The 13117-nt window shown below is 43.2% G+C and overlaps 2 protein-coding genes across 3 annotated transcripts in view; one reads left to right on the top strand and one right to left on the bottom strand.

Moving 5' to 3' along the window:
* LOC132832644 (zinc finger protein 271-like) overlaps window positions 1-13117 on the top strand; it is a 64467-nt gene that overhangs the window by 12225 nt on the left and 39125 nt on the right. The window lies entirely within an intron of this gene.
* On the bottom strand, window positions 1005-8129 carry LOC132832997 (zinc finger protein 271-like). 2 transcript variants are annotated; one of them, XM_060851265.1, is made up of 2 exons: window positions 8035-8129; window positions 1005-3177 (listed from the first exon to the last, which is right to left on the bottom strand). In XM_060851265.1, the coding sequence occupies exon 2, from the start codon at window positions 2709-2711 to the stop codon at window positions 1944-1946; it is 768 nt and encodes a 255-aa protein (XP_060707248.1). In that variant the 5' UTR covers window positions 2712-3177; window positions 8035-8129; the 3' UTR covers window positions 1005-1943. The 2 variants fall into 2 exon arrangements, with proteins under 2 accessions (XP_060707248.1, XP_060707249.1); XM_060851266.1 differs by lacking the exon at window positions 8035-8129 and adding an exon at window positions 5761-5835.

Here is a 13117-nt window from a genome sequence, read left to right as displayed (position 1 = left end):
ATTGATAATTGAGAGGTAAATTACTTTCACTTGATTAGCAATCTCTCAGGATTTAACCTTTCCCTTGAATACCGTGTTTTACAACTGGGAAACAGTCCTTTTCTGCCTGACAGCCTCTAAGGCATCAACTTTCTGCAATTTCTGACTTTGACTCACTTATCTCAGCATTTCTCCACTTTAACACCCGTGTCATGTATCAAGTTTCTGCGAATAAACAACAAATTCCTTCCCACAGACTTCCTAACTGACTGTCAATGATCCAATACCTTGGGACTCATAGCATCATAAGCTTTCCAATACTCTGTCCACTTCAGCAATTCCTTATTCAAATATACCTTAACCAAGCTCTCTGTCATCACAGAATCGCTACAGTGTGGAAACAGGCCCTTCGGCCCAACAAGAGTAACCCATCCCCCCAGTGCACTATCCTATTAATGCACCTAATATACACATCCCTGAATACTATGGGCAAATTAACATGACCAATTCACCCAACAGCACACCTTTGGATTATGGGAGGAAACCAGAGCACCCAGAGAAACATGCATATACAGGGAGAATGTGCAAACTCCACACAGACAGTCATCTGAGGCTGGAACCGAACCCAGATCCCTGGTGCTATGAGGCAGCAGTGCTAACCACTGAGCCACTGTGCCGCCCCTCCATTCAGATCGATTCTCTGCCATGATTTCAAAGCTAAGTTCATTTTGTATTTGGCATTGGAAATCTGAAAATTTGTGCCTCTATTCTTATCCACCCACTTGAATCCCGGCCATACAATGGGCAGCTGCCTCTTAAATCAGGCTCAGGCAGGATTTCTGAGAATACAAGGCTAGTAGGTTCAACTTCGGAGCAACTTAAAGTCATTCCTTATCAAAGACCACCCAGGGACGCTAATTTGTTGTGGACAATCACGACAAGCTATTTTAGTTCAGCTACTTGTTAAGAAATCTCACATACAACCAAGTACTGAAACAGTGATTGAAAATTTATTGAATTTAGCAACTAAAATAAGACTCCTCGAATGAGCAAGTTAAGCCTCACAACCCAACTTGGCTATTACCCAATTAAGGCTGGCCTTGATTCCACATACAGTGTCTTGCTCTGCGTGTGTCCTTGGTTTGATCCTTATGCAATGTTGTTCTCCAGAGTTCTGGTGTTCGATTCTAAAATAACTTTTTTATGTCTTTCAGGTCCATGATTTAATATAATTGATGATTTTTTAGAATCCTTTTATTGAAAATATTGATTACTCATTTAGAGTCTCTGAGACTGCAGCTGGCTTCCTTACCAGAAGTAACTCCTTTGTTCCTTGTTACATTTGGCCTTAACTGTTTGCTGAAAGACACATCCTGTCTTGGAATTACTCCTTAAATTCTTCAACAGATCAGCCATTCATCCTTGTGGCATGAGGCATCCAGCTACCAAGCAGGTATCCGAGCTGTTTTGTTTACGTAATCTCGACTCCTTATTTTCCCAGACGTTGTTGATTGCCTTTAACCTCAGCTTGTCCCTTAACAGTTTACTTCAGACAGCTATTGCTGCTGCTTTCTGTGTGTAACTGTTTATCGTTGTTGATTCACTCAGTCCATGAACAGTTATTAAAGTTCTGAAGTCTGTAATATCACAAATCACAATGGGTTGGTCTCACTGCATGGGGGGTGCTCCAAGTCTGTTGCAGTGCTATGACCGAGTGAAAACCAGCTCAGAGCCTGGTTGGGTAGTTCCTGTGTGGGTTTGCTGATGATCCAGGAAGTCCAACATTTTATAGGATGGCTTTATAACAGAACTCCCACTGATAGGATTCCTCCCAATGTAAATACATTGATGGACCAGGAGCTTCACTGACTCTGTGAAAGCCTTGTCACAAACATCAATCTGTTTGAATCCTGGTGCATCCCAAAAGACCCTGAAAAGTTCTCCGCAATCTCACATATGAAGGATTACTCCCTTGTGTGATTCCTTTGATGGAGCAGGAGATTCCACGACACTGAAAAGGATTTGTCACAAACCTCACAGGTGAACGGTTTCTCCCCTGTGTGAATGCGCTGGTGCCTGCGGAAGTTTGATAACACTGAGAATGACCTGTTGCATACCTCACACGTGAAAGGCTTTTCTCCTGTGTGAATGCGTTGGTGCTTACAAAGGGAAGATACAACTGAGAATGATTTGTCACACACATCACATGTAAACGGTTTCTCCCCTGTGTGAATCCTCTGATGGAGTAGGACACTTGATGAATCTGAGAAGGATTTGTCACACACATTGCATGTGAACGGCTTGTCACCTGTGTGTACGGGTTGGTGTCTGCGGAGATGTGAGGAATTTGAGAATGATTTGTCACACACCTCACATATGAACGGTTTCTCCCCTGTGTGAATGCGTTGGTGCCTATGAAGGGTCGATGACTGTGAGAATGATTTGTCGCACACTTCACACACGAAAGGTCTCTCCCCTGTGTGAACGCGTTGGTGTTTGCGAAGAGTCGATGACTCTGAGAATGAATTGTTACACACCTCACACGTGAATGGTTTCTCCCTCGTGTGAGTGCGCCGGTGATTCACTAGGGCTGATAACTGTGCAAAGGCCTTGTCACAAACCTCACATTTGTAAGGCTTCTCCCCAGTGTGAATGCGTCGATGATTCACCAGTGTTGATGACTTTGCAAAAGCTCGCTTGCAGACCTCACACTTGAATTGTTTCTCTTCCATGAACCTGTCCTTTTTTTTTTAAACAGTAATACATCAAATGCACCTTTCGTATTTGGAAATGTTATGTGCCTGTGGAGCCCTCTCCCTACTTGAACAGCCACTCCCCTGTAGGAATGAGTCAGTGGTTCATGAGGCTTGATGAATGATTGAAGCTCTCACCACACTTGGAGCCACTGACACTTCTTCCCGGCCTCACCCTGACCGATCACCCACAGCCGAACCTTCAGAAAGGTTGGTTCTGACGGAAGGCTCCACACCACTGACCAGTTTCAGATCTGATGGTATGTCAAAGCTCCTCTGTCCCAACCAATTTCCAGACGATGGCTTCACTGCCCAACCTTCTATGTGTTGAGCAATGCTGGGAAGGGACTGGATGTCTTCCCACGGTTGTGCAGTCATTCCTTGGGTGATGTTCAGGATCTACCTGCAGTGTCTATCCTTTCTGATGTAGTGCGGTGCAATCCTTCTGTAAAACAGGAAAAGGAAACATGAGTTCCTCCAACTCCCTCTCCTCCATTGCTAAGGAGACTGACTCATGGGTGAGAGACTGTTCCACAGTGAGTGCCAGTCTGCTATTCCCCTGTTTGGGGAAATCAGACACAAATTGATTTTGTTTTCACTTGACTGTCACACCTAGGAGCAGACAGTATGGCTGCTTTCTTTCCTTCCCCAGACCATCTTCTCAGGCATTGCAAGGACATTGGAAAAGATAAACACCTTCTGGGTGGAGTTTGAAATGGGTTCTCAATCACTAGGAGCTAAATGACTGAATGGTATCAATCTGAAAACATCCCAGACTCCTTTGTCTCCATCCGTGGGATTGTCCATTCCACTGGCAGGACAGGAAGGTCTTTCATATTGGTTCCATAAAGTCTAATGCCTTCAGGTCAAACAAATTCAAGGAAAACTACCAATCCCCTCCCAAATGATAAATGAGTCCTTCGCCATGTTCATCATCACGAAGGAAGTAGGCTCAGGACAGATCCCAAAACTGGATGTCTGAGAGGCACAGTGAGGCATCAGCAGCATCAGGATTACTTTCCCCCCAAATCTCACAGGCCTCATTGCATGAAGGGACAAAGAAAATTCAAGGAAGCTGTCTATAAGCCTCCAAACAGTAGTGATGAGGCAGAGGATGGATTTCTACACAAAATTAGAGACACTCACAGGAAGGATGCTACAATATTCATGGGTGACCTTAATCTGTGTATAGACTGGGCAAACCACATTCATAAACAATATTATGTTCAGTAAATTCTGAGAGTGTGTACAAAAATTTTTTCAGACAAGTACTTTGAGGAACCAACTCATGACAGACAATCCTAGATCTAGTTTTGTACACTGAGGAAGAGTTAATTTCTTGTTCAAGTGACAGAATTTCTCATATGGATAGAAACTGAAGTAGTCCAATCTAAAACTAGGCTCCTAAATCTGAACAAAAGAAACTACAACAATATAAGTGTGTTGTCTGCAATTAACTGGATGATTCCATTGAAATTCATGACAGTGAATAGGCAATGGTTAATATTTAAGGAGTGAATGCATGCATTGCTACAATGACCATATATATTAATAATTTTGATGAGGTATTTAGATGTACTATTTCCAAGTTTGTTGATGGCATGAAATTAATTGGGATAGTCAGTGGTGAGGAAGATGTAAAGTGGATTCAGGGTGATTTAACCTCATTGAATGAATGGGAAAATATATGACAGATGGAGTGTAATGTGGATAACTGTGAAGCTGTCCACTTTGCTAAGAGAAACAGAAAAGATATACTTGCCATCGAATGAATATAGCAAAGGTTCACCAGGCTGATTCCTAGAATGGCAGGTTTGTCATATTCGGAAAGTTTGGATCAGCTGGGCCTGTATTCATTGGAGTTTAGAAGACAGGACCTCACTGAAACATATAAAACTCGGACTGGGCTGGATATATTTGATGCAGGGCTGATGGTTGGAGACTCCACTACAGTCTCAGGATGTAGGGTAGGTCAGTTTAGACTGAGATGATGAAACATTCTTCACTCAGAGGGTGGCAAACCTGTGGAATTTTCTGTCACAAAATGCTTTGCAGGCCTTAACAATAAATATATTTAAGAAACAAATGGACGGATTTGTAGAGATTAAATGTGTCAAAGAGTATGGGGGGGGGGTGCGGGGAGTACGGCATTGAGACAGAATGATCAGTCAGCATCATGTTGAATAGCAGATTGGACTTGATAGGCCAAATGGTCTGCTCCTATTACTTGTTTCTATCTTTCTTGTTTTTCCATGTTTGTATTATCAAACCAGTAGATAGACATGACTGGAACAGCTGGATTAGATTAGATTAGACTTACAGTGTGGAAACAGGCCCTTCGGCCCAACAAGTCCACACCGACCCGCCGAAGCGCAACCCACCTATACCCCTACATTTACCCCTTACCTAACACTACGGGCAATTTAGCTTGGCCAATTCACCTGACCCACACATCTTTGTGACTGTGGGAGGAAACCGGAGCACCCGGAGGAAACCCACGCAGACACGGGGAGAACGTGCAAACTCCACACAGTCAGTCGCCTGAGTCGGGAATTGAACCCGGGTCTACAGGCGCTGTGAGGCAGCAGTGCTAACCACTGTACCACCGTGCCGCCCACAAGCTGGAAGAGCACAGCGGTTCAGGCAGCATCCAAAGTGCAGCAAAATCGACATTTCGGGCAAAAGCCCTTCATCGGGAATAAAGGCAGAGAGCCTGAAGGGTGGAGAGATAAGCTAGAGGAGGGTGGGGGTGGGGAGAAAGTAGCATAGAGTACAATGGGTGAGTGGGGGAGGGGGATGAAGGTGATAGGTCAGGGAGGAGAGGGTGGAGTGGATAGGTGGGAAAGAAGATAGGCAGGTAAGACAAGTCCGGAACAGCACAGAACAAATTCTGCAGGTTGGTTTCTAACCCAGTGAACATACTGCAGAAGACGAAGTGGAACCTGTACACCAATAGTAACATATAATAAATAAATTGAACTAAACAGCCCCACTACCAACAGGTTAGAACAAAGCTCTGTAGTCCTACCACGCCTTCTTGAGAATTGTGGACAACTAGTTGAGTAACAGGAGAAGGCAGTTCCATGACACCACCATTCACAGCCATGCTAGAGCCCAGCACACGGGAACAAGACTCAATGTTAAAGTTCTTGAGGCAAAAATATTGAGTGGATGATCAAACCCAGCCTCTTCCTGAGGAGCTGGGGGAACTCCCCTCCAGGCTACTCCAATCCTCCCTGCAATCGAGAAAGCCTAAGTGTGTTATGAATGTGAAATCCAGAAGATTATTAAAATTTAAGCTATCTTTATACTTTATAAAACATGGAATTTCTCAGAAATGATGTTGCTGGGACATTATATTATTATGGAGGAAGTGAGGACTGCAGATGTTGGAGATCAGAGTTGAAGAGTGTGGTGCTGGAAAAGCACAGCTGGTCAGGCAACATCCGAGGAGCAGGACAGTCGACATTCCAAGCATAAGCTCTTCATCAGGATAAAAGGCTTATGCTCGAAACGTTAACTCTCCTGCTCCTTAGATGCTGCCTGGCCGGCTGTGCTTTTCCAGCACCACACTCTTCGACCATTATATTATTATGCCAGGCAAAAAGTCAGGTGGTTTTGTTACTATGGTAATACTTTCGAACTTGCTGAACAAGATGCAAAGTTATCGCAACCAAAAACAAAGGCCAGAGTACCTGGGGCTGACTAGACAGACTTTCCAACTCTGAGATTATTGACAGAGACAAGAGCAGCTATGTGTGTGAGAGAGAGAGAGAGAGAGAGAGAGAGAGACAGAGAGAGACAGAGAGAGAGTCAGCATAGAGGAGAGGGAGTACTTTCTGTGCACTGAGTATTAACAGAATATGAGAATGAACACAGTCTCCAGTTAAACAGATACATTCTGTGACAATCTAAAGACTCCACAAGATTTGTCCTTGTGAGGCCAGAGGAGGACTCACTGGAGGAAGCCTCATTGTTGGCAGTGGGTTCAGATATCTCTGGAAACTCAGAAAAAAGTTTTTGACAGTGACTCAAAGTTACAATTCAGTAAACAGGGAGGAGTGAGCCTATTAGAAGCTGAGGGGCAGGGTGGACTGATATCTGTAAAATCTCTAATAATGCCGAGACTGGAATGTAAACTAATTGTGACATTCAGCAAAAATTCACGTGAAACATTAACAGGAGATATTTTTGCTGTCCTCTAATATAATAATTGCCTATTGGTTATTATCTAATCTATGTTGCTTTTTGTTGCCAAAATAAAAATCTTAATTTTCATAATTATAATGCAATTTCAACTTTGTTACTGGGAATTCAAAACCCGTTCAAAAGTTATCAGTCTCCTTGGGGATGGTATGAAAGCCACAAACAGCTCAATGAGAGATCTCATCCCATCACATCACATCACATCATCTTTTGTTGTCATGATCACTTAAAGTCATAGAGTTAGAAATCATAGAAACAAACCCTTCAGTCCAAGAGGACCATAATCCCAAACTAAACATAATCCACATGCCCGCACATGGCCCATTTCCCTCCAAATATTCCTGATTCATGTATTTATCTAAATGTCTTTTAAACATTGAAACTGCACCCACAAACACCACTTCCTCAGAACATTTGTTTCACACGCAAACCATTCCCTGTGTAAACAAATTGCCCCCATCTCTTTTTAAAATCTTGCTTCTCTCACCTTAAAATATGTGGGAACTTGCTGTGCACACATTTAGGTACCCATATCCAACAGTGACCACACTTAAAATGTACTTCACTGCAAGTAAAGCACTCTGAGACATCTCGTGTTTCTCAAAGGTTCTATTCCTTATGTTTTCTGATAAGATCACAGTGATGGGGCATTAGGAAACCTGGAGAGATTGAAAAGACATCCAGCATCCAGATTCCATCACTCAGAGCACTGACTATTCCCAGTCCACAGGATAATAACCAGCTCTCAACACACACATAGAACTCAACAGCAGGGGGAATCAGTAAGGATCCTCAGACCCCTGCACCTCCCAGATAATGACACCTCACCTTCTCATATTCAGGAATGATCCATCAACAAAACTCAGCCTGGAAATCAGAGGGAAATGCTTCCAATAAACACACTCAATATCCAACACACAGCTCCAGTCACACAGTTCATCACAAAGCACCGAGTAAACAGCTCTCTCAGCTGGATCTTCTCACACAGCATAAGGGACATTTCCACCCCTGATTACCCACAGGATAGTCAGACTGCCTGAAGATTGGTGTGGATATTATGGGATACAATTTGTATAAAAGCTGCTCCTTCACTCACCATCTCCTCACTTGGTTTTCAGTCCCTATAGGAAGTGAACCAGCTCTGGAAGAGGAAGAGGAGACAATGGGCAGAGTGGGTGGACTCTCTGATTGACGTCTCTCACAGTCAATCCAAATATTTCTGGAGCAACATGAGTTTCCTGAAACTTGGGAAACTGACCGGGGAAATGGAGGTGACTTTGAGCAGCAGATCAGGTGGGGATTTAAACTTGTCACTGTCCCATCTGAATAAAACCTCACTTATTACAGCTGCCTGGCAGTTGTGAGTCCTTTTCCACATGTGAGCTCCTGACACCCAAGGTGCACCACCGTTTAGCACAAGGGCAGCTACAATCGAAGGGAAATTATTCAAATGCAGTGTGTCTGACAAAGGCTTCATGAAGTCAGGGAACCTCCATTTGCACTAATGCACGTCCAACTGGCTGACCTTGTTGCAATCACAACATTGAATTCAAATCCCACCTGCTCCAGATGGATGTACAAATATCTCTGAACAGGTGAATGGAAAAACTGCTTAACCCAAAAGTAATTTAACGGAGACTTCTTGTGGCAAAGTGTAGCGTCCCAACCAAACACTGGAGTCCTGTGTTCAAGTTATACCTGCCCCAGGATGTGCAATAACATCAATGAAAACTTGGATTAGTAAAATAGGTTCAGTTAGAATAAACATTTCAGTGGGGCTCTCTTGTGGTACAGTGATAGTATCCCTACACCAAACTGAGAGTCCCAGGTTCAGGCCCTACCTGCTCCAAAGATGTGCTATAACAGCTCTGAACATGTTGATTAGAAAAATAGGTTAAATATTTTTAAACAAATAATTCAGGTGTGACAACAGTTTCACATTGACAGCGATTCTTTGGGTCAATGAGTGGACTCACACAGGGGAAAGTCGGTAATCTTTGTGATGGGGTATGGTGTTGGAATCTCAGCCAAAGGCTGAATCCAGCAACACTGACTAAATTGTTGTTGGAGATGAGAGTGAACAGGGAATGGGAGAGCGTAGCAGTTGGAGTAATCCCTGGAGCCATCGCAACATTCAGTTGGATCTTATATCTTAACTCTATCTACCTGCCTTGATTCTTTAACCCTTAACCTCCTTTCCTAACAATAAACCAATCAATCTTTGTTTTGAAGTTTTCAAATGACCTCCAGTTTCAACAGATTTTTGTGGGGAGGGTTCCAGATTTCCAGTCCCCTTTGTGTGAAAAACTGTTTGCCGATATCACTCTGAACAGCCTTGCTCTAATTTTAATGCTCTGTCCCTTGTTCTGGACTTTCCTTTCAGAGCAAGTGTTTCGCTCCAACTGCTTGATTAACTTGTTTAATCGTCTTAAACACTTCAATTCGATTATTACTTAATTTTCTACATTTAAGTGAATACAGGCTCAGAATGATTTAACACTGTTATTCCTGATGAAGGGCTCTGGCCCGAAACGTCGAATTTCCTGTTCCTTGGATGCTGCCTGACCTGCTGTGCTTTAACCAACAACACATTTTCAGCTCTGATCTCCAGCATCTGCAGACCTCACTTTTTACTTAACACTGTTATCCCCAGGAACATTCTGGAGAATCTACGCTGCACTCCCTCCAAAGCCAATTGTCACCTTTCTGAGGAACAGTGCCCAAAAATGAACACAGTTCTCCAGATAGGGTCTAAATAGAGCTTTGTAAAACAGGAATGTAACTTCCACAAGGACACAGTTGGTTTTGGGGAGGAGAAGTTATGGGTTATCTTTTCTCTTCATGTGGGCCCTGGACTAACGAGTAGTTTTGACAGAAGAAATGGGGACCACTAGTCCTTGGTGTAGCCCAGTCAGGTCTGATCATGGACGGATTAAACAGATTTTCATGTCTTGAACTTGAGAAGCAGGGATATTGATGTGGAAGGGAGTAAAGGTCATTTTGGAAACGAGTGTAGAGAGTAGATATGAGGGAGTTATAAAACCAATTTGCGCCACAGAAGCATTGTATTAAATGTAAGACCAAAGAGCAGAGGGTTGTGAATTAGATAGCACTGACCAACTCCTTGGGGAAAGAGGGTCTTTCAGGAATGGAAACTGATTGGTCTATGGACCATTGTGATCAGTGGATCTCTATAACCTTTGGTGAGTTTGAATGTTGGAAATCAGCTACATCCTGTGTCATAAAGTTTAGTTATATTTCTGACCATCAGAATTGGGAACGAGACAAGAGCACAGGGATTTTAAAGAAATTTTTGTCTGTAGTATTCTGAGAGAGTTTCCCCTGATGTATGTGTGTGTGTGTGTGTGTGTGTTAGTAAAGTGAGCCAACTCTCAGGACTGGGTATGGGGCAGAATCAGACTCTGCTTTAATTGGGGATGTGAATTATAGGCAGATCCTCTTCAGGTGATGGGTGTTTTATACCATGGGGAATGTTTGTACTGTCCTGTCTGGGAGGATGACTATCCTGAGTATGGGGAGGGAGTGGGAGTGAGCTTTTACAGACCTGAGTTCCCTCGGCTCATCATACCTCAATGTAATAATAATGATATATTTACCTAACACTACCAAGATTTGTTTCATGTTCTGGGAAAGAATTTGAGTCATTTTCAAATGCTTTGTTAATTTGGTTGACTAATTTCAACTAAATATTGTGTTTTTGTTTGTCTGATGCTGCATCATTCATCTACATAGATGTCCAACCCATAATTCATTTGGATCAATTTACTGAAAACCTGTTCACTGAAACACTCAGGATGCTACAGTAAGAATCCTGTCCACAATATATTAGTCAATGTCAATGTAGGCTGGGATACTCTCTCCATCATTGGAACTATGGTTTGTGAAGTTGATTGCGTTGTCGGTATTTGTCAGGACATCAGGGAGAATGCCCCTGTTTTTCCACAACACAGTCTTAGTGAAACTGTCAGAGATACTATCTTCTTGAGAAGTTAATGCAAGGCTCCATCTGCCCTCTCAGTTGAATTTAAGTTTCTCTGTCAGTCCTACACTGGAATATCAGCCTCAATGCTCAAGTCTCTGGAGTGAAGCTTGAATCCACAATCATCTCACTCAGAGACGAGAGTACTGTCTAAACCATGGATGTCAATTGATTATATTTATCTTACAGTCATAATCATAGTGTTATACAGCATGGGAATAGACCCTTCAGTCCAACTCACCCATACTGACTGGACAGTCTATTATAATCTCGACCCATTTGCCAGAATTTGGCCCATATCCTTCTAAACCATTCCTATTTATGTACCCATCTAGATGCCCTTCAAATGTTGTAATTTTACCAGCCTCCACCACTTCCTCCAGCAGCTCATTCCAATCACACACCACACTGTGTGTGAAAATGTTGCCCCTCAGTTTCCTTTAAAGTCTATCCCCTATCACCTGAAACCTACGTCCTCTAGTATTGGACTTCTCTCCCCTGGATAAAGACCTTGGCTATTCATGTTATCCATTGCCCCTCATGATTTTACAAAATTTGAATTGGTCACCCCTCACCATCCAACACTCCAGAGAAAAAAGCCCCAGTCTATTCAGGTTCTCCCTGTAACTCAAACCCTCCAGTTCCAGCAACTTCCTTTAAATCATTTCTGACTCCTTTCAAGTTTAACAACATTTTTCCGATATCAGGGTCTAGATTCAGTTTCTCGGGCTTTCGTCCCCAGTCTGTAAACAGAATGCTTTTCCCCGGCAAAATCGCAGCCAAAATGTTTGATTTTGATTAAAAGTGGCGAGTAACTTGAACTGCAGGTGTCAGTGTTGTCTTTGTGTCTGGGTTCCTGAAGCTGTGAAAGGTGTCGTCTCTAATGTCAGCTGGAATGGACATCTTAACTGTGACAATACTATGGAGTTAAGAGGTTTTTCTTGTCCAGTTTTTAAAAAAAAATAAAGAGAGGTTGCTCCAAAGCACATAAGTAAACTGCTTGTGGGCCTTGGGTTATTTTTAAGTTGGAACAATAGAAATACAATGGGCGGGGTCAAGCTCCCACAGAACCAGGGGTTTTTAGTTTTAACCGTCAGTCGTGGTTGGGGGGGGTCTTGAAACTGGATGTGGAAGCTGTTTTCCCTCTCTCTGAGGCAGCTAAAAGCTGGGGTTCTCTTCCTGCTGCAAGGGTGTGTTTATGTGGACACAGTGATGGGTTCAAGTGTGGATACTTCAACGCAAGCAGTATCAGAAATAAGGTGGGTGAACTTAAGGCGTGGATCGGTACTTGGCCATCACATGGATAGAAGAGGGACAGGAATGGTTGTTGGAGGTTCCTGGTTACAGATGTTTCAGTAAGATTAGGGAGGGTGGTAAAAAAGGGTAGTAATCATGGGCGATTTCAACTTCCCAAATATTGATTGGAAGCTGTTTAGATCAAGTAGATTTTCGGGGCGGTGTTTGTGCAATGTGTCCAGGAAGCTTTTCTAACTCAGTATGTAGATTGTCCGACCAGAGGGGAGGCCATATTGGATTTGGTACTCGGTAACGAACTGGGACAAGTGATGGACTTATTAGTGGGTGAGCATTTTGGTGATGGTGACCATAATTCTGTGACTTTCACCTTGGTTATGGAGAGAGATAGGTGCGTGCAACAGGGTAGGTTTACAATTGGGGGAAGGGTAAATACGATGCTGCAAGACAGGATCTGAAGAGCATAAGTTGGGAGCACAGGCTGTTAGGGAAGGATGTCGTTGAAATGTGGAACTTTTTCAAGGAACAGATACAAAGTGTCCTTGATACGTATGTACCTGTCAGACAGGAAAGAGATGGTCGTGTGAGGGAACCTTGGTTGACGAGGGAGGTTGAATGTCTAGTAAAGAGGAAGAAGGAGGCTTACATAAGGTTGAGGAGACAAGGTTCAGACAGAGCGTTGGAGGGATACAGGATAGCCAGGAGGGAGCTGAAGAAAGGGATTAGGAGAGCTAAGAGAGGGCATGAAAAATCTTTGGCGGATAGGATCAAGGATAACCCCAAGGCTTTTATGCGTATGTGAAAAACATGAAAATGACAAGAACGAAGGTAGGTCAGATCAAGGACAGTAGTGGGAGATTGTGTATTGAGTCGGAAGAGATAGGAGAGGTCTTGAATGAGTACTTTTCTTTAGAATTTACAAATG

This window comes from Hemiscyllium ocellatum, chromosome 35 (assembly GCF_020745735.1).
Source record: "Hemiscyllium ocellatum isolate sHemOce1 chromosome 35, sHemOce1.pat.X.cur, whole genome shotgun sequence".
Classification (NCBI taxonomy): Eukaryota; Metazoa; Chordata; class Chondrichthyes; order Orectolobiformes; family Hemiscylliidae; genus Hemiscyllium; species Hemiscyllium ocellatum.
Note: the sequence above shows the minus strand (reverse complement) of the source record. Positions and strands in the feature narration are given on the sequence as shown.

What these genes read in the sequence shown, in the direction of transcription:
- LOC132832997 (XM_060851265.1), bottom strand. Translation starts at nt 2,711, where the DNA reads ATGGAAGAGAAACAATTCAAGTGTGAGGTCTGCAAGCGAGCTTTTGCA.